The 27,223-nt window shown below is 42.6% G+C and overlaps 2 protein-coding genes across 4 annotated transcripts in view; one reads left to right on the top strand and one right to left on the bottom strand.

The window, feature by feature from the left end:
* FGF2 (fibroblast growth factor 2) overlaps positions 1-8,565 on the top strand; it is a 73,846-nt gene extending 65,281 nt beyond the window's left edge. For both annotated transcript variants that reach the window (XM_066573784.1, XM_066573783.1), the window contains one exon: positions 8,369-8,565. In XM_066573784.1, coding sequence (XP_066429881.1) covers positions 8,369-8,554 — 186 coding nt within the window. In that variant the 3' untranslated portion in view covers positions 8,555-8,565. The remainder of the gene's footprint in view (positions 1-8,368) is intronic.
* A 276-nt stretch (positions 8,566-8,841) lies between these two features.
* NUDT6 (nudix hydrolase 6) overlaps positions 8,842-27,223 on the bottom strand; it is a 33,756-nt gene continuing 15,374 nt past the window's right edge. For both annotated transcript variants that reach the window (XM_066573782.1, XM_066573781.1), the window contains exons 3-5: positions 27,113-27,168; positions 11,476-11,530; positions 8,842-9,252 (exon numbers count right to left, since the gene is read on the bottom strand). In XM_066573782.1, coding sequence (XP_066429879.1) covers positions 8,864-9,252; positions 11,476-11,530; positions 27,113-27,168 — 500 coding nt within the window. In that variant the 3' untranslated portion in view covers positions 8,842-8,863. The remainder of the gene's footprint in view (positions 9,253-11,475; positions 11,531-27,112; positions 27,169-27,223) is intronic.

Here is a 27,223-nt window from a genome sequence, read left to right as displayed (position 1 = left end):
TCCATTAAATTGATTTCTGCACCCGCGGATGGCATTTTTTAAAGAATTGCATTTTTCTCACGCGTGAGAAAAAACACGGCATGCTCCATTTTGCCGCGGATTCCGTGCGGATCGGCAACATTGCTATCACATTGATAGCAATGTGTGCGGATATCTGCATGCAAAAAAATACCATTTAAAGCAAATCCGCGCAGAATCCTAAAATGTTGAGCGATCACTTTGCGCTCTGAGAGGGGGATGCCGAAGACAAGCAGGCCCGCTTCTCTTCTGCATGCAGCTGGTATACAGCGGAGCACTCCGCAAAGGGGGATGCAGAACACAGCTGGAGCGCTGTGTTCTTCATACCCCGCCTGTCTTCAGGGAGCGGGATACAGCTGAAACAATAATCTCAGCTGTATCCCGCTGTGAATTCCTGATAAGGCTGATCGTTGTCATTCAGCACTTTGAAAGAGAACGATCAGCGATTCCTTAACGAAAACTGCACGATGTCAGTGTGGTTACACACAACGATTATCGCTCAAAAGATGACTTTGTGCAATTTTTGAGTGAAAATAATTGTCTAAATCAGCCTTAGGCCACTTAATTGATGAGGCACCACCACCGTTGTTCAGCATGCATTATAGGACAGCTTTGTCAAAAATCAGGTCAGGATGACTCAATCCGATTCTGAGACAATTCGACTAATTTTACCTGCTTGCCAATCAAGATGAGCAACCCTACTGATAGTCACTAGAAAGAAACAATGGCAATGACTTAACATAATATAATGAATCTTTCAAAACTGTAAGACCCATTTACTTGTAACGATTATTATCGCTCAAAATTTGTTCAAACGACCGAAAAGGAGCGATAATCGTTGCATGTAAACGTGTGCATCGTGCACTTTTCGTGTGAACCATGTTTCAAAGTGAACTTAAAATCCATGGTTCAGCTACTCAGAGATAAAATGTCTGTTAATAGACCGCATGGTGTTATCTTCACGGGAGACAGCAGATAACATCGTAATCTGCTGGGAGCCAAGAGCAGAACAATGTAGCTGTGTGTACAGTTGGGCGTGTGATTAATCACATGCTGAGCTCTGCAAACAGCTCCTGAAGACCCTTTTACATGCAAATGAAGAGGATTGCAAAATCTTTAAATCTTTAAGTCATTTGAAAGATTATCTTCGCATGTAAATTGGCTTTAGTGATCCATTTATGTGCCCTACTTCTAAAGGATTGACCTGACTGGATTTTTAATGGCCATTTGTATTGTTTCAACCATTTATGATATATACCAAAAATATTGATCAAATAAATCAACAAATTATATGTGTAGCTCCTATGCAGATCTGTATGTACCAGGCTCACGGGGCTGTGCCAGTGTTACAAACAAACCTTGCATGCAGTCTGTTCCTGCAGTCATGTGCTACTTCCCCGATTATTGCCAAACCACCCTTGAGCATCACAAAGCACATAGAGAAAGCAGGTTGGTATTATTCATACATAGCATATCCACAGAATAACCATAACATTAACATAGTAACTTAGCTTGTAAGGCTGAAAATATACATCTATCCAGCTCAGACTATGATCATCTTGTGTCTGTGGCACCTGTTATATGACCAGTGATTTCTTGAAGTTGACGAGTTGATGTGAAAAAATTGGCAAACATAAGGATGTGTGTCCATCAAGTTTCCCCAGGGTATGGGTGAGGATGTGGATGAAGGAAAGGGTTGTGGATAGATTTTAGAACTTATTTTCTTTCTGATCCCAAGTGACAATCAGACTGAATCTACAATCAAAACAATAATTCTATATATTAACTCAATTGTTGATCTCATTTGTATTAGGTAGGCATCTAAGCCTTTTTTGAAGCCATCAACTATTTCTGCTTTGACAATGACTATCCACGTACCTTATACCAACGTTTCCCAAACTCCAGTCCTTACGACCCCTCAACGGGTCATTATTTGAGAATATGCTATAGAAAGAACACCTGTGGCAATGTCTGAGGTGCTGGCAATAATTACATCACCTGTGTAATACTGTGGAAGTCCTGACCTGTTGGGAGCAGCAAGGACTGGAGTTTGGGAAACACCGCATTATACTTGTTGCCTCCAGAGACTGAACCTCTCATTCTCCAGATGGAGGGGATGTTCCATTGTCTTTTAAATAGATTTTATATGGAACATTTATATACTTATACAGGTTAGTCATCTCCCTCCCTTAGAGGTCTCTTCTCAAGACTAAATACATTTAATTTGATTAATCTTTCCTCATTAGTAAGGGTGGCTTTACACTGGACAACCATCAGCCAAATAGTCGCTAAAGCGAGTTGTTAGCATTCAAACAATTTGTGTGCTTTTAGACAAAACAATCGTTGTTTAGTAGTTGCTTCACCTCGAAGGAGAGGAAAAAGAATGAAAATATTTCCAGGCTGATTCATTCGCAAGTTGTTCAAACACTAATGATGGAGACTTTAACCCCTTCCCACTCCAGGATGTACATTTACGGCCTGGAGCGTCGGGGTATGTATGAAGAGAGGTCGCGGGTCGACCTCTCTTTATACAGTGCGGTCGTCAGCTGTTTACTACAGCTGAAACCCGTGGGCAATAGCTGCAATTGGCCGTGCGGCTGATCGCGGCTATTAACCTTTTAAATGCTGCAGCAAATTCTGACAGCGGCATTTAAATCCCCTGAACGATGTTCGTGGGTCTAGTACAGCCCCCCTTGCGGTAAGATCCAGGGAGCCGTGCAGGTGTCATGGCAGTCGGGGGCCTTTTGAAAGGCCCCAGGGCTGCCTTAGGAGACTGACTATTAAATTGCAGTGTGACGTAATGCTATAGCATTACGTCATACTGCAGGAGTGATGAAAGCATCGAATGTTTAGTCCCCCAGGGGGGCTTAAAAGTAAAGTAAAAAAAAAAATCAATAAAGTTTTTATTTATAAAAAAAAAAGAAAAAAAAGGAAAAAAAAAAAGAAATGAGTTTAAATCACCCCCTTTTTGCCACATCTGTAATTTCAGAAATCTAAATCATAAAATAAAAACACATGTTTAGTATTGCTGCGTCTGTAAAAGTCACCCTGTCTCCCAGAAAAAAAGCAAAAAAAAAGCGATCAAAAAGCCGTATGTATTTTGAATCGGTACTATCGGAAAATACAGGACATCCTGCAAAAAATGAGCCCTCACTCAATTACGTCGACGGAAAATTAAAGTTATTGCGTGCAGAAGATGACAGCAGAAAATAATTGAAAAAAATTAAATGTCTTTAAATTAAAAAAAAAAAAGTACAGTAAAAAAAAAAAAAAAAAACCATACAAGTTTGGTATCGTATCAATCGTACCGACCGATAGAATACAGGTATGTCGTTTTTGTAGCAGTTTGTGTGCCGTAGAAACAAGGCGCACTGAAAGATGGCGCAATGTCATTTTCTTTATTTTACTTCACTTAGAATTTTTTAAAAGTTTTTCAGTACATTATATGGTACATTAAATAGCACGATTGAAAACTACAACTCGTCCGGCAAAAAACAAGCCCTCATACCGCGACGTCGATGGATAAAGGAGTTACGATTTTTTTAAAGGGGGGAGGAAAAAACAAAAATGGGAAAAAAAGGGGCTGCGTCATTAAGGGGTTAAATCAACCAGCAACTTTTTTCTAGGTGAGCTGAAACTAAATAAATAGCGACTAGTAAATGAATTATTGCTAGTCCCTCTATTGGTTGCCAAGTTTACGCGGAATGACTGTGATTTGCATTTGCTCTTTTTAACGATTATTTGGATAATCATCCTCCTATGTAAAGCCACCCTAACATGTTCTATGTCCCTTATCAGTAGAGTTGCGCTTCTTTGTACGGTTTCTAAACGTGGCTTTACACAGGCCAACTATTGACTGAAGAAAAAAAAACGCTCAAATGAGCAATTTTCAACCATAGTTGTCTCATGTAAATACAGGACATGACAGGGTACCGAGTGAGAAAGAGCCTAGTTCACAATGAAGAGAGATGGTTGAATCTCCATGTGGTTAATTCACTAGACGACTATCGCTCCTGTGTGAGAGCAGAGGAGTAATAGGTGTTGGGACAACTATCGGGCGTTTGTACAGAAGAGATCTCCATGCACCTAATTCACTGAACGACTATCGCTTCTCTATGATGGGCGTTGTGACAACTGTCAGGCTTTGGGCCAACTGCACCCAAGAATCACACTGCGTAAAGCCACCCTTACTCCAGGGAATACTTTCTATGATCTGGCCTAGAATTGAATTGCATACTCTAAGGCCGGTTTCACATGTCCAAGATTCTCGCGCAAGATTTCTGCGTTGCGCGATACACAAATATGAATCCCATTCTTTTGAATTGGGTCATACACATGAGCGATTTGTTCCCCGCACCGCATGACAATGCAGGAAAAAAATGACGTCCTGTTCTATTTTTGTGTGTGCCCTCGCATAGCTCGTTGTTTTCAATAGGGCCGGAGGTGCAATGTTTCCCCATTTAAAACAATGGAAAAAAAACACTCCACGAGTCGCTACTTCCCCGAAGTGATGCAAGGCGGTTTTTGATCAAAAACGACTCGTATCATGGCTAAATAGAATGTCGTCGAGTGCAATATCGGGCCGATCAACCCAATATCGCGCTCGCCCATGTGAAATTAGCCTAGGTGAAGACACACTAATGTTTTACAGAGTGTATGCATTAGTACTGAGACTTTACATTTTTCCACAGTGAATTTCAATTGCCATGTGGATGCCCAAACACAGCTTGTGATCATCTGCAAAAATGGAAACCAAATTATTAATACCCTCTATATCAATAATAAATAGGCTAATAGTAGAGATGAGCGAGCATACTCGCTAAGGACAATAGCTCGATCGAGCATTGTCCTTAGCGAGTATCTCCCCGCTCGGAAGAAAAGGTTCGGCTGCCGGCGCGGATGAGAGGCGAGTTGCAGCAGGGAGCAGGGGGGAGCGGGGTGGGAGAGAGAGCTCTCCCCTCAGTTCCTCCCCGCTCTCCCCGCCAAATTTTTTCTTCCGAGAGGGCAGGCACTCGCTAAGGGCAATGCTCGATCGAGTAACTGCCCTTAGCGAGTATGCTCGCTCATCACTTGCTGGTAGCAATGCCAGCAGTGACCCTTGGGGTACAGCACTTCTAGGCAGGGACCATAAGTACAACTCTCCAAAATATCGTTCTTGAGTCCGTTTTCTATCTAATTACAAACTACTTTTTAAAGCATTAAACCTTATTCTATCCATTGGGTGTCTATGAGGGACAGTGTCAAATGCCTTTTCAAAGTCTAAAAATACTATATGCCCCTCTGTGCAGACTTCCACTCACATCTTCATAACAACCTCCGTTCTTAGCACAGTTTTACTAACAGTTGTAACGCTATTTTCTGTCCTGTACCCCTATATATAGTCCGTTAGGAGCCCTCACATATTTTCCTACAATGGGTGTTAAATGGGTTTTTCCCCCCTAAAGACATTCTGATCGCTAGGACCCCTAGACCTCGTGGACCAAATATGACAATTACAGCAACAATTTAATGGATACGTCCATGGAAGAGATTCTTCTAATCTGTTCTCCCTTCATACAACATGAGCAGAAGCACAGGATAACAATTGTTAATGAAAATTAAATATACTTGCCCTGAAAAGATGATATTGCTCTGCAATGGGATGTACGAAATGAGAAATGAAAAAATATATGCTCGTTAGAGGTAATCTCACTCATTGCACATCTGCATTACAGATGCCACTACCAGTGAAATGCTATGCAAAGTTGGATGTGTACAGCATGTCCAATCATTGTACGGATGAAAAAGCTCACTAGATGCACAGTCGGTGGCTTAAGAGAAAAGACCGGATGTGTACTTTAGTAAATAGTTGCATTCCCCATAATACTGAAGCACCTTTTCTTAGATCTGTGTTGAATAATTCTTCTGTTATTCCTCCTGGAAACTGTGTCCGTACGCAGTGGCGGCAGCGTCCAATCCCTGGCGGCAGCGTCCAATCCCTAGCGGCAGCGTCCAATCCCTGGCGGCAGCGTCCAATCCCTGGCGGCAGCGTTCCAGTGAGCTCCTCATTAATGGAAGGCCAATGTAACTTAGGATTTCAATTACAAATTGGCACAACTACTTGAGTAGGAGACATTTTCTTACACAAGCTCAACTCAATTAGCCATCAATGTGAACAATTTTGCGAGTTACGCCATATCTTAATAGAAGGCTAGATGATGGGACTGGCTGTTTTTCCAAACCCACATTAATAAAAAATGGCCCTTAACACGATTAAATCTAAACTAGGTTGCGTGAATCACTGTCTAATATACATTAGCTTCTCTGGCACTGAACAGTGTTTAGAGCACTTTACAACAAACTTCAAAAGATGGCTATCTGAACTAAACAGTAATAGACACAGGAAATACTTAACGGTCATTAACGTTATGTGACAGAAAACAGTCCCTGCCGCTGCGCTCGTCATCACACTTTACTGGAATAATATCCCAATCTGATTACTTCTACTGAGTTTACCCTTACAATAGTTTATAGTCTATGCCAGCGCTTTTCAAACTTTTTCTACTGCAGCTTCACCAGTCCGAAAGGAAGTAGCAAAATCATTTTGCCGTGTATATATAAAATTTGCCTATTTTTTATATTTGTGGTGAAATGGTAAACATATGTGAAAAAATTACGATCAATAGGCTCTAGAGATGAGCGAACGTACTCGGTAAGGGCGATTTCGCAATCGAGCACCGCGATTTTCGAGTACTTCACTACTCGGGTGAAAAGTACTCGGGGGCGCTGTGGGGCGGGGGGTTGCAGCGTGGAACAGGGGGGAGCCCTCTCTCTCTCCCTCTCTCCCCCACTCCCCGCTGCAACCCCCCGCTCACCCACAGCGCACCCGAGTACTTTTCACCCGAGTACTTTTGAGTAGTGAAGTACTCAAAAATCGCGGTGCTCGATTGCGAAATTGCCCTTACCGAGTACGTTCGCTCATCTCTACTAGGCTCCCATGAGGAAGCCATGGCCTACTGGGTCACCATACTTTCTTCCGTTAAGACCTCTAACAGCACCATGCTATATGATGTGGTCAGAACTGACCAGTCAAAGGGTCAGACCAAAATTTCCATACATGCTATGAGCTATCCTCAGGATAGGACATCAGTTGTTGATCATCTGGGGTGCACTGCTCAGGAACCCAGCTGATTGGCTGACTGGGCACGCCCGCTGTCAGTGCCGCAACATATGGCTACAGATCAGAAGGAGTTGACTCTGATTCCTGTGTAGTGACCACTGCTGCTAATTGCAGGAGCAGCTCATTAAAATCAACAAGAGCTGTGCTTGCAATTACAAGCGCCGGCCACTAAACAGGGATCGGAGCGATCGGCTTCCACGCCATACTTCTGTGTGTTATGGCTCTGACAAAAGGCGCCCGATTAGCGGGGATCCCAAGCGGTCTAACGCAGCCAATCAACTATTGATGATCATCCTGAAGGTAAATCATCAATAGTATTCACATGGGAAATTCCTTTAAAGAAAAAGCTCTGATATGTGCTGTACGGGTGACATAAGGAATTTCATGCTTTCATGAAGTTATGATGTATAATATCCTGTGTCAATACGTTATATCACATTGAAACATCTAGTTAGGATCTCTTTTTCCCTATGTTAGCCTAATTAACTAAGTACTCTGGTTCCTAGTGTCTATATTCGGCACCATGACAAAATGCATTATCGTCCCATTTTTTCTAAATTATTGTTGTAATTATTTTACTTCCTGTTTTTGTATGTATTTATATGTATTTGTATACGTGTGTATCTTTACTTTGTTAAAGCAAGCCATTAACCCTTTCCAATCCACTGTCTGACCTCCGAAGACATTATGATTTAGGGCTGTACAGCTCCAATGTTGGAAGACGTCCGTCGGGGTTCTCTTACTGTATATTGCCGGCCTCTCTGCTGTTGAAGCCTATCCAACGTGTCACCCCATGCAGTACTGGCTTTAGCCAGCATAATGCGCCGTTGTATAGCAGCAGAAAAAGAGTAAGCCCCCTAGGAAAACCAGGATACAAATTGGATTGGAAAGGGTTAAAACAGACTGCAGGATTATTTTTTGCTATTAGTGACATCAATTAGACTTTTTTCAACTTGTTAACATGATATCAATCATATCTTTTTCCCCCCCCTTTGGTCCCAAACAAGAACCATTATTAAAGGGATTGTGTAATTAGTGCTTTCCTTTGCTTAATGCATTTATTAAACACGTTTGTGATGTTTTTCAGCCTGACGCTCCAAACATAAAATGAGAAATAAAACTCTGTTTTCTATGGGATACACTGTCTTAATGATATATTGCTCCAGTAACCCTCTTCTATCTCTCTTACAGAAATGTGTAACCGATGAATGCTTCTTTTTTGAGCGACTAGAAGCAAACAACTATAATACTTACCGGTCTCGCAAATATAGCGATTGGTACGTGGCATTAAAGAGAACTGGGCAGTACAAAAACGGATCGCAAACGTCACCAGGACAAAAGGCTATCCTATTTCTTCCCATGTCTGCAAAAAGCTGATCTTACCAGAGACGTCTTTTATTCAAAGAAGGAATTCTATTAAACATAGGCTATATTGTAAATATATATTAAGGGATTAAAATACAGTTTTCTTGTATGCCAGTGATTAAAAATGAAAAAAAATTATAATCATTTTAAAGTATACCGAAATTACACTTAAAATATTGTAAATAAGTAGACAAACTTGGCACACTTATTACAAAACTATTGCCCTTGATGAGGTATTCTTTCATTCCTGAAGAGTCAGTTGGGTAGGAACTGACAAATGTGTGTACAGGGGTATTGTTTTACTGTGAAACCCGTTAGAGGTCATTCCTGAACTTCATAAGCTGCTGGCAATTCTTTGTGGTACAAGGAATAAAAGAGTCTAGAGTAAACGGCTGGGAAGGTCCTCATGGGCAGGTCAATGTTGTGAAACCCTTCCTTATAGCCATAAAATAGCAATTTAGCAATTCTGCTGGTGACAGGAGTGGTGCGGCTAGTGTATGCAAGTTCTTTGAGGTCCATCCATTCACACTTCAAACACTCCTGAGGGCAGAAATTAATGTTGTAAGACAAGGGCTTCATACGACATATAAAGTACATATCTGACTTTCCGAAGGCACCAGGATGATTATGTTGCTGCCTTATGCTCAAAAGGGACTGAAACTCTGACTTAATGCCAGTCTCTTCAAGTACTTCCCGTACAACAGTAGCTCCTGCAGTGAAAAATAAAAGAACATGTGTTACAATTAATGTAGAGTCGTATGCCGATACGTCAAGACAACAAATGCATCCACTCAACACAGATCTTGTAAAATGAGGTTCAAACTTATGTAATATCAGTAGTCCCACAAGATGCTTCACGTACTGTAAGACTCTAGCAGAGCATTCAGTAGTCACATTCCTATTATGGAATGGCCATCTTCAGAAAAGACTGGTCGACAAACCCCCAAGTGGTTTTCACTCATTCTATATATAAAGTAGAGCTTTGTTAACTTGACTGTCTGGGTAGATACTGTAGGTCAATGACAGAACACAAGACTGTTTAACCCCTAGAGGACCAAGCAGGGAAAATATACAGTGCTTGGTCCTGAACGTTAATCCCCGACGATAGCATAGGTACGGCACAAGATTAAAGTTCCTGCTCCTGCAAATCAAGCAAGAGCAGGTTAGGTTCTCAGCTGTCATACACAACAGACGACCCGGAGCAGAAGCATTTTAACTGCTTCTGCCTTCTATTTTTCAAGCTACATAGTGCTCAATGAGCGCTATGTACTAAAACTTGAAAGTATTATTTCCACTATGTGACCTGGCAATCACTGAGTGCCCCCCTGACATTGCAGAGCTGCAGGGTCCTAGCAGAGCCGGAACAGCTCTGTTATTACTATTGTCACTACAAGAGAATGTTTTTCCCTGTAACTCCTATGGATGCCCCAGCTACGGTGCAAAAGTGTGAAATAAAAAAAATAAATAAAAGACAATGTGAATGACCCCCAGAGGTCTTATATGACATCATGGAGGACACAGAAGGTAAAAAAAATTGTTACAAAACTAAGTAAAAAAAATTACGGAATAAAATAAAAATATATACCGTATTTTTCGCATTATAAGAAGCACCGGTCTATAAGACGCACCCCCGTTTTAGAGCGGGAAAATAGGGGGAAAAAAAATCAGTACTCACCTCCCCCGGCGTTCTGCAGGCTGTCGCTCCCTCCTGGTCCCCGGCAGAACATTGCTTTCTGGACGCAGGGCTTGAAATCCCCGCCTCCAGAAAGCTAATACTGTGATTGGCTAAAGGTCATTGAATGGCTGTGATTGGCTGACAGCGTGCGTTAGTCAATCACAGTATTAGCTTTCTGTAGGAGGGGATTTCAAGCCCTGCGTCCAGAAAGCAATGTTCTGCCGGGGACCAGGAGGGAGCGACAGCCTGCAGGAACTTTCCCCCCCGCTTTGGAGGCGGAAAAAGTGCGTCTTATAAAGTGGAAAATACGGTACATAAAAATAAAAAGACGCAATGCAGACGCCAACCAAAACACTTGCCGTTTGCATCCTGTAATCCAAAACTGTACAAATTATATATCATAACATCCAAAACAAAATGAGGAACCCATTCCCATACTTTATTTTAGCATAAATATACTAATTAAAAAAATACAACTATAAGTTTTTAAAAAATCTTTTAGCTTTTCACTCCCAATAAAACTAAAATACGTTAAAAAAAAAAGATAAAAAGTAGCCCTAATGTGTCACTGAAAAAAATGCAGCAAAAATAATTTTGGTAGCTGAATGAAAAAAAAACAACCACATGGGTACAATCCCTAAAAAGTGTCTGGTCCTTTAGGATCAAAACAGACTGATCCATAAACTGATCCTTATGGGGTTAAAGAGCATTTGTAGATTTCTAATTAATCTTGTATAAATGAAAAAAGTTTTCAGGAGTTAAAAACTAAACAAATAAAAAAAAAAAATCTGTCCAGAAAAAATGTAATAGAGTACCAAACACATTACTGACCTGTTAAATCCCTTGATGGTCCTGTGGACCCTTCACTGTTCCTTGTTTGCATGCCAGCAGCAATAATAACCTGCTGCAACCAATCACGAGGCGCTGTGGTCACATGGTATACTAATACCACTCTGGCTGCAGCGGTCGTGTACCAGTATGACACATATCACTGCTGCCATGAAAGCATACTGGAGATCCAAGGCAGAACAGACTGTGGAAGAAATGTTTTTGTTGTTGTTTTCTACCATTCTCTTTGGGCAGATTTTCCGTTTTTTTTTTTTAACTACTGGACAGTTGAGAGAGATGAACAGAATTCCTTCCCTATAAGGTCTCACAATGACAATTAAGATCCAGTGGAAACTTTACATTATTTCCATAATAAGCAAGAATCTGATACTTTTGCTTTAAATGCAGAGACACATAAAAGGATACTAACCGATATCCTCACCAGGATCAGACAATCCTCCGGGAAATTTCCATGCGTTTACAGTCTGAAAAGTTAAAAGACATATGTTACATTTTGCTTCTTTCCGTGGTTCTCTCATGCAGGCTGTACTTGAGAAAGTAAGGCTCCGTTTACATGTTTGAGGCCTCTGTCAGACGTGTTAGTAGGGAGTACTCCTTGATGGAAGGCTTCAAGGTACCCTACTGTATAGGTATATAACGGCATGTCACGCACAGCCACTAGAGAGGAGCGAGCCTACTCGGCGGGGCAGTTACTCGAGCGCGCATCGCTCTTGAGTAACTGCTTAGTGATCCGAGCAGGCTCGGGTGGGCTGCAGGGGGGTGGAGCTGGAGGAAGAGTGAGAGAGATCTCTATCTCTCTTCCCCCCACTCCGCTCGCCCTCGCAGCCCACCCGAGCCTGCTCGGATCACTAAGCAGTTACTGAAGAAGAGCGATGCTCGCTCGAGTAACTGCCCCGCCGAGTAGGCTTGCTCATCTTTAATAGCCACTAATGTTTAAAAAAATATATACCGCTTGGATATGTTTTTATTTTTTTAAGGTGGCCTACTGCATAGGAATTTGCAGTTTCCTGTGCTTTGCTATAGGGGTAGAAACCCCCCCCCCCCCAAAAAAAAAGTTACGTATAGCATGCAAGTAGGCACAATATAATCAAAAACCAGTATGTGAAGAAGACATCCTCATTTATAGTAATCAAACAGGAAATATGTGTTGTACACCTCTTTACGAAATACTTAAAGGGGTTGTCTCGCGGCAAACATCAAAATTTTACCTTACCCCATTCCCCCTGTCACCCCCTGGCATAAAATAGCAATTTAAAGCGGTTTTTAAACCACTTGGCTACTCACCGATCCGACGAAATATGGAGTTATAAAAATCTTCTCCCTAAGATGGCCGTCGGTCCTTTCCCAGGGATGCACTGCGGTTTTCTCCCATGGTGCACCGCGGGTCTTCTCCCATGGTGCACCATGGGCTCTGTGCGTTCCATTGCCGATTCCAGCCTCCTGATTGGCTGGAATCGGCACACGTGACGGGGCGGAGCTACGATGACGACGCGGTAACCAGCTCTCCGGAACGAGCGGCCACATTCACCAGCCAGAAGCACGGACTGCGCAAGCGCGTCTAAAAACGCCAGAAGACATCAGAATTAGATGTATCCATGGCGACGGGGACGCTAGCAAAGGAGCAGGTAAGTGAATAACTTCTGTATGGCTCATATTTAATGCACGATGTACATTACAAAGTGCATTAATATGGCCATACAGAAGTGTATAACCCCACTTGCTGCCGCGAGACAACCCCTTTAACCCCTTGAGTGGCACGCCCGGAAATTTTCCGGGTCGAGCTCCACTGCTCATAGCAACATAGCCCGGAAAATTTCCGGGCTATGTATCACTATGGGAGCTGCAGAGCACAATGCCACAAGCTGTGACAGTGTGCTCTGCCTGCACAGACCCACAGAGAGCAGTGCAGGACTTTGAAAAACCAGCAGAAGATATTGCCGGCATATCGGCAACCTCCTGCTTTGTTTACAAGTTGCCATAGAGACCATCGGCTTGTCAGAAGCAAGCCTATGGTCTCTGTGGCAGGGAGAGCTTGGTGCTTGGCTGTGAGAGGACAGCTAGGTACCTGCTCTTACAGCAGAGATCAGAGAAAACCTCCGATCTCTGCTGTGTTAACCCTTTACATGCTGCAGTCTATGTGACTGCAGCATGTAAAGGGCTGTCACTGCAGCATGTAAAGGGCTGTCACCATCAGACCCCCGGAATGTGATCAGGGGTCCTGATGGGTCCCTGTGGAAGTCCCCTAAAGGGACAAAAAATTAAAATAAAAAAATAAAAAAAAAAGTTAAAAAATTATTTAAAAAAATATAATAAAAACACTTGTCTCCCTTTACTTTGTAAAAAATCAAAAATACAATCACACATGCGGTATCCATGCGTCGTAATGACCCAGAGAAGGAAGTTAATACATTATTTAACCCCTTAATGACATGGCCCCTTTTTTTCTTTTTTCCCCATTTCTTTTTTTCCTCCCCCGTTTAAAAAATCACAACTTGTCCCGCAAAAAACAAGCCCTTATATGGCCATGTCAATGGAAAAATGAAAAAGTTATGGCTCTTGAGACGCAACTGCAAAATTAGTTGAAATTCAATGATTAGACCATTTTAAAAAACCTGCCCTGGTGGGCACGACAGGGTGGTAGGAAACCCGCCACTCAAGGGGTTAAAGGGGTTTTCCAGGGAGAATGCTACTGATGACCTATCCTCAGGATAAGTCATCAATAGTTGAGCAGCTGGGGTCTGTCGCTTGGGACTCCGACCGATCAGCTGAGCAGGCGCATGCTGTTAGCGCCACAAATACACAGAGGTCGGCGCAGAAGTCTCTCTGCTGACCTCTGTGTAGTGGCCAACGCTTGCAACTGCAGGTACGGCTCTCATTGAAATCAACGCGAGCTGTGCTTGCAGTTACAAGCGCCAGCCACTACACGGAGTTCGGAGCGGAGACTTCCGCTGCTTCTGCTCCAACCTCTGTGTATTTGCTCAAGATAGGTCATCAATAATTGATCAGTGTGGGTACACCACTCGGGATCTCTGCTAATCGGTTGTTTACTTGACCTGCTGTCATTGCGGACAGAGCAGGATGCAGACAGCTCTGTCCATATTACAGCAGCATGGAATGGTATTGCAGGTACAGCTCTCATTGAAATCAATAGGAGCGGTGCTTGTAATATAAACTTGGGCTGCTGCAATACTGACAGAGCTGTCTGGTGTGCCTGCTGTCAATTGGGACAGAGCCAGAAGCTACCAGCTAATCAGCAAAGGATCCTGGGCAGCGGATGGCCACAATCAACTATTGATGACTTTTTTTGAGGATAAGTCATCAATAGTAAAGTCTAAGAAAACCTTTTTAATGGTTAAAAGTATCTTATTCCAGCATACCAGAGTTTTCATAAAAATATAACAGATTCTCCTTACCCACTCATTTGCTGCTGTTTGCAGTTTCATGTTTTTATGTTTTGATTTTCGGTGGTTTTCCACATTTTTCTGTTGCCCTGTCATTTGCAATCCACTTTCATGCAGGGGGAGTGCAGCTAGCATTCTGCCAGTAGTTCACTGTCCTGCACTTGCTTGCCCAGACTTCCGATGCTGTATTACACAAGCTGTGGTCCAATCAGCAGGGGCAGTATCTGAATGCCCACCCCTCTGATCTGGCCAAATGGTAAGTAAATCCAATACAATGTGTGTACACACATGTATATACACCCCCAAGAGAGGCAGTGACTGAGGAAATCATTATCACAATATCTTCAGATCTGGCAGCCTGCAATCTCTGAGTGCACAGGAGCACCCTATGAACATAGCTCTTCCCTACTTTGCTAAGAAAACTTCCCTGTGTTTTTGTTACTACAGAAGCTTTGTACCTAACAACAGACAGTAGATTGCAGAGGAGATGGAAGGGAGACCCCTAGTGACAGCCACTTCAAACGTGATTTACTGTGGTCAAGTAACACATTTTTAATGCAAATATATTACAGAAATGATGAGACTAACACAAGCTAGTAGATAAGCATTATCTATCTGAAAATTAGTGCCCCTTTAATATAATAGTCATCAAAAGCTATTGCCTAATATACCTCCACTCCTTAAGGTTAAGGGTACTGTTATTTGGAGTTAATGACAGCTTCCCTTTTTGTTGTATAACAAAGCTAAATATGGGGAATAAGATAACTAGCTCGATCAAAAATGCTAAGGATGATGCCAATCATACTACATATAACTAAACTACCTTTTTTTAGTGTACAGAAGTATTCTCATGTACAAAGTTATAAATACTACAAAAATCACGTAGTTATTTACATATTTGGTGTACAATTACTGTACTGTAGACTTCTACTACAGTTATACTACTATGGGATCAGGTTGTTTTATATTGCAAAATATAGGAAAACTTGTATGGAACAGGAAAGACCATTCTAAAGGCCAAATGCACACAGCTGGGTCAAATTGCGCAGCAGAATCCGACCTGATGCCAGACGGTGACCCCTGCGTCTCCCTTCCGGATCTCTCTTGTAGATGTGCTGGTTGGCCCATGCGCAGTACAGATGATGTGGATTCCTGCGTCTGTGTCCCCGGCGCGATGGTCTCCCCGACGCTGCGGCATGTTGCTTGAGAATTCTCCTCTCTGTGATCTCCCTGCTCAGCTTTGAATTCCCCCGCCAGCACTGTCATTGGCTGGCACTCGATCCAATCACAGCGCTTACCTACACAGCGCTGACGGCAGGGGAATTGAAAATCGAGCAGGGAAATGACAGTGAGGAAAAGTCTGAAGCAGGTTGCCACACTGCCGGGGAGACCATCGTGCTGGGGACACAGACACCGGCTGGGAGGTGAGTATTGCGTTTATTTTTACCTAGAATATAATCTAGTCTAGCTAGGCTTATACTCGAGTCAATAAGTTTTACCAGTTGTTTGTGGTAAAACTTATTGACTCGGCTTATACTCAGGTCGGCTAATACTCGAGTATATATGGTAACTAAACGGTAAAATTATTTTATTGCAAAAATACATAGATTAACCCCGTAAGGACCATGTACGGTAAATATATGATGCTTGGTCCTTGGTTTTAATCCATGCCGATAGCAAGAATACGATGTGGAATTATAAAGCCTCTGCTCCTGTAATCAAATTAGTGCCAGGTGAGAACCCAGAGGGGACGGGAGAAACTGTTTTTTAACCGCACCTCTTCCTCCTTTCCTGGGTACATAGTGCTCAATGAGCGCTATATACTAAGAAGTGAATGTGGAAGTGTTTCTTTCACTATGCGACCCGGTGATCAAATGACTGCTGAGTGCCCCCTGTTTTTTAATTCAATAGTTTATTGGGTTTTGACATTTTTTCCAAAACATAAACCTATATTTCTATCCCCCTTCCAACTCCCCTCTTCCTGTACTTTCTCACATTCCCAACAGATCAGCTTGTAACACTATATACATCAATTATTTCTGTTGATACGTAATGTCCTTAGATGAAGAAAGCCTTTTTCTTTGGTAACTTTGATAACTTGTAGTTCGATCCCCTCTTCCAGAGAACAAGGGGGAGTACCCACTGTCACGGCAGAGCTGCAGGGTCCTAGCAGACCCTGATCAGCTCTGGTAGTGACTCCTGTCACTACGGGGAGAGGATATTTTGCCCTGTAACCGGGGATCCTGTGGCTGCCCCAGCTACAGGAAAAAAAAGTGTAAAAAAAAAAAAAGACAAAGTGAATGATGCCCAGTGGTCTTATATGATGGGGGTCATAGATGGCTAAAAAAAATAAAAATAAAAAAATAATTAAAAAAAAACAACTAAGAATAAAATAAAAAATATATACATAAAAAAAGAAAAATGACCCAAAGCCGACACCAACCAAAACAGTCTGTTGTATGCGCCCTGTAAACCACAACCATACATATTATATATCAAAACGTCCGAAACAAAATGAGGAACCCATTCCATACTTTATTTTAGTATAAATATACTAATTTAAAAATGGCTATAAATGTTGAAAAAAAATATTTTTTTTGCTTTTTGCCCCCAATAAAATGAAAAAAAAAAAAATATTAAGAATAGCCCTGTATATCACAGAAAAAAAAAGCACGGCGAAACTAATTTTGGTAGCTGAAGGAAATAAAAATAATAGGGCAGTAAAACCACAACATGGATAAAATCCCTAAAAGGTCTCTGGTCCTTTAGGACCAAAACAGCCTGGTCCTTAATGGGTTAAAAGGGAGTAATGGTGTTCTTATTTTTTAGGTAAATAAAGGGATTTTTACTTTTGCTAGTTATTACTTTGGCTATCATAGTAACACAAGTTGTCTCCAAGTGCAGTGACCATTTAAAGTACAAAGACTTAAACCAGCAAGGTATATGAGAGAGCTGCCCAGCTTAGTACTATACATAGGACTACACCGCACCACCGACTGCTGGAAGGTATTTACAGGACAATGCTGCTAGTCATCTTTACATCAAATTTAGAAGGTTTACTTCAATTCTGTAGAATTTTTCATGAGAATGCAATACTTTAGATGTTATTCTGTACATAAGGCTGTTGGGATGTCTTTGCTGTAATTCTGCTTTTCTGTACCCGCTGTGCATCACTGCAGCCAATCTATAATTGATTTTTGTGCAATAGCAATAAAGAAGCAACCAACACTAATAAATAGCCTACGTTAATCACACTATTGAATAAATGTGACATGTTCTATATAAAAGAGGTTCTGAAGTTAAGGAATTAGATTCATATAGTAGTGAAAGATAGAACTGAGCTCCTTTGGGTGAAGATCTGGGTAATCAGGGACTACCTGGTCGCTAGTGGTACGCTTTATGACAATTGCCATGTACCCAAGCAACCTCTCTCTTATGACATGTCTGACTGTGCAGCTCCAAGCTTGAGAAGACTGTAGCACTTTGCTGCCAGTAAAGGAGGGTCAAGCAGCTTGGCAGTCATTCCTTGTTTCAGTTAGCACTCATAGGTGGCGCTAAAGAGGTATTGTTCCATCTCCCTTATTTGCATATTACCCAGAGGAGCACGAATGGCCTTATAAGTCTCTTTACTCATCTTCTAGGTGCTTTCACTAAAACCTCGAACCTTTGTGCACAAAAAATGCGCTCCACGGAAGTGCAAAATGCGCGTGACTGAAGCTCCGTGCTTTTTTTTTACATGTGCGCAAAATAAAACGTGGGAACGGACAAAGTTTCATATGCCCGTTCACTGAAGCAGCTGTGCTTGTACAGGTGCAGCTGCTCCACGAAGGTCCCCTCATCACTGAACACTGTGACAGCACTGTCGCAGCGTTCAGTGATGATGGGACTCCCCAAGAGATGAAAGAATCCACTGTCACAGCTGTGGCAGGGGAGGCTATGCTATCCCATTGTTTTCAATGGGGCCAGTGCTGCTGCCACCCCATTGAAAGCAATGGGACGAAGGCAAACCCTGCAGTGATGATTTTCAGGGAAGTGAGTGGGAAAAAGGAGCTTGAACTATAAGCCCTCCCCCGAAAATCATCTCTAGGTGTAGGAAAAAAACTCAAAAATAACTCACCTAGAAGCGCTGTCTGGCTCTTCTCCCCGTCAGTCTTCTTCTGTATTCTGGGGGCTGGGGCTTGAAAACTCCCTGCCTTCAGAAAGTGCTGCCTCTGATTGGTCACAGCGCTCAGCCAATCAGAGACAACACTCAGCCATTGAATGACAGCTAAGCACTGCCTCTGATTGGACACAGCGCTCAGCCAATCAAAGGCAGCGCTTTTCAATCCCCAGCCACCAGAATAGAGAAGAAGACTGGTGGGGAGAGACGGACAGTGCTTCTAGGCGAGTTAAGTTTTTTTTGTTTTTTTTTCTACAGCTTGGGATAATTTTCGGGGTAGGGTTTATATTTCAGGCCCCCCTCCCCCAAAAATCATCGCTGCAGGGTTGCCTTCATCCCATTGCTTTCAATGGGGCGGCAGCAGTGCCAGACGCATTGAAAGCAAGGGCATAGCATCAGGGTACTCTGCCACAACTGTGACAGGGAATTCTTTCGTCCCTGTGGGGGGTCCCATCATCATTGAACACTGTGACCCTGCTGTCACAGTGTTCAGTGATTAAGTGACTCCCTGCAGAGATTAACTGAATTTTTATGTGCAGCACAGACTTTACCGGCGCGCATTCTAGGCACATATGTCCTATCTTTTGCACATGTGAGTATTTTGCACCTCTAAGAAATGGACATGTGAACATTTGGAAACCAATGGTTCTAATAGATGCAATTTTTTTTTCTGCGCACATAGGCACGCAAAAAGAAAAACACGCTCGTCTGACCGAGGTCTATGGAGAAAAGATAGCGTTTCTGACCCAGTTAGCACTTATAATCAAGTCTCTCTAACAATACATTGAGATAGAGAACCTCTTTTGTAATATGATAAACGTATAGACGCTGCTATGGGAAGGGATATCAGTGCCTTGTAAAAGCTTTTATTTAATCACAAATGTATTTAAACACAAATGACTGTTTTAATCTATATGGAATACAAGTTGATTTCTAGTGTTGTTCTTAATGCACTGATCTCAGTTATGTCACTTTTAAACTATTAAAATATATCTATTTAATACAATGAACTGTATTGACTGCTTTATTTTCCTATGGACTCATGTTACTGATCATTGTCTGCTCACTTTGACTATGGTACAAAACAATTGGTTGTGACTAATAGAACTCTGTCCCGTTGGTTGAGCACTCATCGATCAAGCCTACAAATCCTTCTTAGTGGTAAAAGCATTTACATTTGGCCACCAAGAGACGTACGGCATTGCAGAGTCACAATATTTTCCCACATAAGGATTCCAATACCAATTCAGGTTTACCTTTCATGAATCTATAATACTTATAGATTCCCTACTGACTGGTATAGTACCGGGAGACTGGCACAAGGCCAACATGGTGCCGATTTTCAAAAACAGCTCTAGGTCTTCCACAGGTAACTATAGACCAGTAAGCTTAAAATGCATGGTGGGAAAAAGGTTTGAGGGACAGTTTAAAAGATCTTGGGTCCTTTGACACAGGACGACAAGCCATCCAAGCAATGATGGTTTTGTGTTTTGGCACAAACAATAATTGCTCAGTGAAAGAAGGCGGAGTGGATTGTGGATCGTTGCGACCTGCCCACCTCCACAGTAAACAGGTAGTCATTCATAGGAGGACGACTGCCTGTTTACACGGGCCATTCATCGTTCACTTTCATGCATGCGGAAACTCAACGATTAGAAAATGAATCATCATTCAGTCGGCGCATGTATTTAGACAGAATGACAAATCATTCACATTCTCACTGGACATGAGAATCAGAACGATCGGCCTGGAGCGGAGAAGGCTCAGCGGTGATAAGGTTTCTATATCATATGAGCTGTGAATCTGTGAAGTAGTCTTACCCATGAGCTGGTCACAGCAGTAACAACTGATGGCTTCCCTTTATCCATGTCCTCCCCATCTGACGGCTGAGCACACCCTTGCCCTACTGTAGCCAAATGTTTATGCTTAAGGCCTGGTTTAAAAGTAGTCCCTGTGATCAAATGGGCATTATGATCCACTGGGAACATTTTCTGCCTTGAGGCTCCAATATTGTTCCTATTCTTGCCAGAAGCCAGCCTGTTGACTGACAGATCTAATTCACCTTAAAGGGGTTGTCCCCCTTCTAGCTGTTTTGCTACAGGAAGCGCACAGCTAATTATCTTGCACAGTGGCCCAGGCTAAGTCCTATTAAAGTACATGGGATTCGGCCTGCAGTACCAACCCAGGCCACCGTAGAATGTATGGAGCTGTCTGCTTCCTGCTGCAAAACAGCTGAAGTGGGACAATCCCATTAATCTTCCTGCGCTGAGGTCTACTTGGGCAGACGAGACGGATGAGGGTTAGAAAGGAGCTGTCAGATGCCACAACATACACGAATGTGCCTGTATGATATATCACTACTCAGAGGAAAAAGTGTATGCATTCTCCAAGCTGCTTGGCAGCCCTTTATACACTATATATACATTTAATTAAAGGATTTAAAAAGTTTCTAAGGTTACATTGGGGGTTGCAAACTTTCTTGTAATGTAAACCTGAAATCCACTTTAAAAATTAACAAGGACACTTTCAAACATTTCATTCCAACAATGCCGAGTACAGGATGATCGCTTCCAATCTTATTGTGCCTTCAATTTAGTTTCCGAGACAAAAGTTCTTTTCATTCTCTGCCAAGAATATTCCTCATCAGGAAAAATGGCCAGAGTGCGGGCTGAGGCCCTGCTGAAGGATCGCACACATCACACACATGAAATGCTATTTCTGCAGGACGCCTGATGCGATCCAGCCCTCACTGTACTGCGCTAATGATGAACGAGGCTGGTGTTTATTAGATGCATCTCGCGGCGTTGTATAAACTATACTATTCTGTAGATTGTTGTATAAACTCAAGACGTGTTATTTATCCAAACGGAAAGAACAGCGGCTGCTGCCAGGGTGTCATAGGATAGACAACTGACAAAGAAGGAGTTTAACACCTTCATTACCACCTCATTTCACAGTATTTTCTTTAGCTGCTTTCACCACTTAAAGGCTCTTTTAGACACAACGAGAATCGCTCAAAGCCGTCTTTTGAGCAATTCTCGCTCTGTCTAAATGCAGGGACATTGTGCAGTTTTCATGCACGCGTCACTGATCGCTATATTCTAGCTTGCTAGAACTGAGCGATCAGCTGTTATCAGCCGGCTGCGCTGATAAGATTCTCTGTGCCTGTGTCCTGCTGTGAATTCACATGGGAGACACTGGCAGTCAGAGTGGAGAACACTACAGCTGTTTGCATATGCAAAGCAGCTGTATTGTTCTATTTGAGGCTGCAGAGGTGTCCCGCTCAGCTTGCATATTTTATAGTAGCTAATTAGCTACTAAAAAGTATGCAAAGATGATCACGCCGAACTGTCACTCAAACTATCGTTTGAGCGACTTTTGAGCGATCATCTATCAGTGTAAATAGTACAAACCAAAATCACAGAAAAGGGAAAAATAATCAGAAAAAAAAAAAATAATCACAGAAAGCTGCCAAATACTTACTGATAGAGGTGAAAACATCCATCCCTCAAAATGCAGGCCGCAGACTGGTAAATGGAGGAGCAGATGGCACTGATGAACAACCACTCACACGCCTTTTTTTGTCTAATTATTTTTCCCTTTTCTGTGATTTTAATTAATATTAGTGTAGGGACTCCCAAGGACCCTTGCCACAGGTTTGTGTATTTTGGCCGAAATATTAACCAGTACCTCATATTTATCAGTAACATGCAGTGTGGCTTTGAACGCAGGGGAAGCCCAGGGTGCCAGTGTGGCTCATGTGTGGGGTGCAGGGCAACCCGCTGGATTGAAATATGGCATTATTAATAGGTTGTAAGCCTGCGTGGTGCACTACATGTACCATGTAGCCTGACACCCTGTATTTACTTTTTTGTGCAGGAATAAACACTAAACAGCTGCCCCCTCAATATAAGGAGGGTGTTTGAGTGGTTGTTCATCAGTGTCCTTCACATGTGCTGTCTGCTCCTCCATTTAGCAGTCTTGCTGTCTGCATGTTGAGGGATAAGTGGTGTATATGCCTGCCCTCTTACATAGTAACATGGTATGTTAGGCTGAATGAAGACAATGTCCATCTAGTTCAGCCTGTTTCAATCCCCTTGTTGATCCAGAGGAAGGCAAAAAAGCCCAAGAGGCAGAGGCCAATTTAGCCAATTCGGGGGAAAAAATTCCTTTCCAACTCCATAATTGCAGTCAGAATAATCCCTGGATCAACCTTTGATAGTTCCTACCTGAACGTAAGATACGGATCAACAACCCCGCTGGTCACCTAATGTCTATATCCTGTAATATCATAGTGCTTTAGAAAGACATCTAGTCCCCTCTTAAACTCCTCTATGGATTTTGCCATCACCACATCCTCAGGCAGAGAGTTCCACAGTCTCACTGCTCTTACACTGAAGAACCCCCTTCTGTTTTGGTGATAAAACCTGCTTTCTTCTAGACGTAGAGGATGCCCTCTTGTTACCGTTGCAGTCCTAGGTATAAACAGATCATGGGAGAGATCCTAGTACTGTCCCCTAATGTATTTTGCCAAACTACTAACAATGACCTGTCTGTCCGTGAGTGACTTACATGCTCCGCCTGTGATCACATGACGGTGACGTTATGAAAGGTTCTTCATCCCCAGTGAGGGAGTTCCGTGCTTCACCAATGACGGTGACATCCTCACAGGTCCTGTACGCACACGGCTCCTGTCTGGCTAGGTGTTCATTAGTATTCCATAGCAACTGAAGCCGCAGGGGGTTTGTAGTCCGCCTGTAATCTGCACAAGGATGCAGAACCTTTGATGACATCACCGTCATGTGGTCAGGGGCAGAGCATGTAAGTCATTCACTCAGGAGGAGTGTCAATGTCATGTGATCACGGGCGGAGCATGATGGTGACATCACCACAGGTCTTTCATCTTCATTGCTGTGTTGCTTCTGATCCCTGTTGTATGGGATTAACAATATATGTAGCAGTGCTGTCTGTGTGACGTGCATGTAGCAGAGCTGTGTGGCGAATTCCCCACCAGAAACACTGGTACTATAATTTCCTAATAATTACGAATATCAATATATCAGTAAGTATATAGCCACTTTCTGTGATAGTACAAACCAACATTCACAGTGCTTCAGTAAACATAAGTGGTAAAATATGGTAAAATGCAAGATAAACAGTAGTGGCCACAAAGACAATCAAGTACAAGAATATCAATGACACTCAGACCACATCCACACCGCAAGGAGTAACCTCAACAATCAGACAAGGAGCATGCTTTGGCTCCCAGTCAGCAACCCCAAATCTTTTGTGGTCTCTCCAGAAAATGAGTTTGTAGAGGGGCAAAGAATCGTTTACCAAATCAAGAGCCTTTCCTGATTGGAAGAGACATTTTTCTCTTCAAAAGCAAGCAAGCCAATGTGTGGGAAGCAAGTGTGATGGAGACACAGCTGAGAGCCGACGAGTTGTGAACCGGTCCCGAATACACATACATGTGGCGGACAACCCCAGATCATTAAGAAGCCTCTGGAGGACTTATGCCCCATTTACATGATTCCCGTTTGAATGAGCGATGTCACCGCTAACTCCTGCCACCCATTCAGACGGCCAGATCATTGCTGAGAATCGGTCACTTCCCGTTCAGTGTTTTACATTGTGTAGCAGTGTTTAAGCACAACGATAAGTGAATAAGCGAATGACAGGTGTAGGATACTTGTTGGCTCGCGTATAAACCGAATGATTATCACTTACTTTCGCTCGTTTGAACGATTTTGTGAACAATAATCATTATGTCTAAAGGCAGCGTTACAAATGGAAAAGTAGATGGGGTGAGGTGAATGCTATGTATCCTTTCTCCCCGGAGAAGAGAGTCTCTCACACGGACGGAGAACAGTTAATCCGGAGGGGGGGGGGGGGGGGGTGGGGGGTGGTATTAGCTTCTGTTACTGGAACACAATATCTCTAAAGACGACAGAGGACCTGATAAGCAGCTCTGGTGCGGATGAAGTCACCAGATCCATGGGATCCTCTTACCCGGGTCACTGTGTCTGCACCGCATCGGTCTATTTCACATCTATAGAAGGCGGACTATGATGAGAAAGAACAATAGCCAGTGATCTGCAAACCTCTCCCATAGGGCTCATTCACACGTATTTGCGCCATGAGTTATGTGTGCAATTTTTGCATGCGTAATACGCAGTAAATAGAACCTATTGATTTTATTAGGATCGTTCACTTGAGCAAAATATGCAATCGCATTTAAAAATACGCAGCATGTCCTGTGTTTTTGTATTTTCTGTGCATTTATGCATAAAATAAACGCGATTTTGTGCATTCTTTTTTAGCGCACGCAAATATGCAGTGTATTTGCGAACACAAAAATGCAGCAGCAGGCAGAATACGTGGGCGTAAGCGTTTTACGGTCGTGTAAATATGCAGCGTATTTATGTGGCCAAAATGCGCTTATGCCCGTGTGAACCGACCCTTAGCTATTGTAATGGAGGTACTTTATTTCAATTAGAACTGGCTAATTATATGGATAATATAGATAATCGGGGATGTCCGTGCTCAGGAAAATTATTCAGTGGATTTAGGATTAATAGTGATGATACAAAGGTGTTAGCTATATGGAATACATACGAATATTTAGGGTGAACCATTGTGGTGGGGGGCTTTGTGGTCTCATTCTCTCTGCTTGCACAGCTTGGCACTCCTCTTTGGTATCACCATGTTTCCCTGAAAATAAGACCTAGCCTGGTTTTTTGAGATTTTCGGGGGAGGCTTGAAATATAAGACCTATCTTGAAAATACTCTCTAGCTAGATTACATTAAAAAGAGCAATACATTACCTAGCAGGCATGGTCCAGGTCCCTCAAGCTGCGCTTGAGTCCCGCAGTCCTCAGCCGCTCATACAACATCACTTTCTGGTTAAGCGATTCATAAATCCCGCCTCCAGGAAGCGATGACTGTGAGTGGTTCTTCGACCGCTGCATTGATTGGTTCTTCGACTACTGCTCAGCCAATCAACAGCCATCGCGTTGTGGAGGCCGCGGCTAGCCAATTCATAAAACCTGCTGCCACAACACGACGGCTGTTGATTGGCTGAGTGGCAGTTGAAGAACCAATCAATGCAGTGGTCGATGAACAAATGCGATGGCTGTGATTGGTTAATCGAGCACTGCATCGATTGGCTAATCAGCGATCAAAGAACCTACCACAGCCACCATTTCCTGGAGGCGGGATTTATGAATTCCTTAACCTGGAAGTGATTTCACAGGAGTTAAGTTTGGAGTTTGTTAAATTGAGATTTTGCTTTGTGAAACCATCGCCATGGAATCTCAGCAGATTGATGAAAAAGTGCAAATTTTACGATGTTGGCTTGTGTGTTCGATTGAGAGAGGTAGCTTTATGCCACTTATATGTATGTAGATGATGTGATGCATGAAGTGTGTTGTAGATGCTATGGTGATGATGAGTGAGAGTAGTATGTAGTATATAAGCATGTAGTTACATAATACACACTGGACGGCAGAGTTGTTTTGATAACAAACCGCACCACAGGGTAAGCTTGGTACCCCCGTTCATCGGCTGATCATCCGGCTCTTTTATTGCTTGGCATGTTTCCAAGTGCACACCACCCCAATCCCACATATACCAGTGTTAGACATACTGTGTGACACAAACATGTTTTCGGAGAACGGGGGTCCTGTGTTAATGCTGAACCCCCACCAATTATAAATTATCTCTTATCCTGTGGATTTTGGGATAACCCCTTTAAAGAGACACGTAAATAAAGCTGGCTCAAACCATAGTTGATATTAAAAACATCTGTGTGGAAGCGAATTGCTTCGTGTGCCACTTCTCTTAACTGGATTTCTGCATTGATTACTAATAAAATGATAACATGTGGAGATATGGTCTGATTGGTATCCAAGTCACAATTATAGCCAAAACACAGACTAAGTAAACTAACAACATACAAACCGTTGTACCACGTTCATGTATTTTACAAAGCACATTTGAGTAACTATCCACAGTACTCAGAAAAAAGGTAAGTGAACCTCTGTGTTAATGAGTGCTCCAGGAGCTAATTGGCAAAGGGTAGTTCAATTAAGGAGATGTGATTGCAAATGTTGGTTTCACGGGTGCTTTGCCCATTAAATGAAGGCACACAAAACCTGGTTACTGAAAAATCTGTTCACCTCAATAAAGAGTGGCTAGAGTGAACCTTTAAAAGAGACACATTGGTATATTGTATAGAGGTTGCACCCCTACTACAGCAGTGTCACTTACTGACACAGCTTGTGACACAGGCACAGTGAGGACGCCTACTCTGTGCCATATAGGCGTGTCCAGAACATTGCACAGACATTGAAAGATAGCGGGCCAATGTATGTTTCAGAGTGCCGCTGCAATGTTTATATACATTGTGCTTACGTAATGAAAAAAAGGGCTAGATATGAAAAGCACACAGCCTGGAGTGACCCTTTATTAATGAATTTATGTACCTTATTTCTGTCTTGGACAACCAATACTTTCCCAGAGACTTCATCCAAAACAGCACCTGGAATAGATTAGATTACATTACGCTCTTCTATTGAGCATTGCAAGCAGACAAA

This window comes from Eleutherodactylus coqui, chromosome 7, assembly GCF_035609145.1.
Source record: "Eleutherodactylus coqui strain aEleCoq1 chromosome 7, aEleCoq1.hap1, whole genome shotgun sequence".
Classification (NCBI taxonomy): Eukaryota; Metazoa; Chordata; class Amphibia; order Anura; family Eleutherodactylidae; genus Eleutherodactylus; species Eleutherodactylus coqui.
This window is presented reverse-complemented; position numbering and strand designations above follow the sequence as displayed.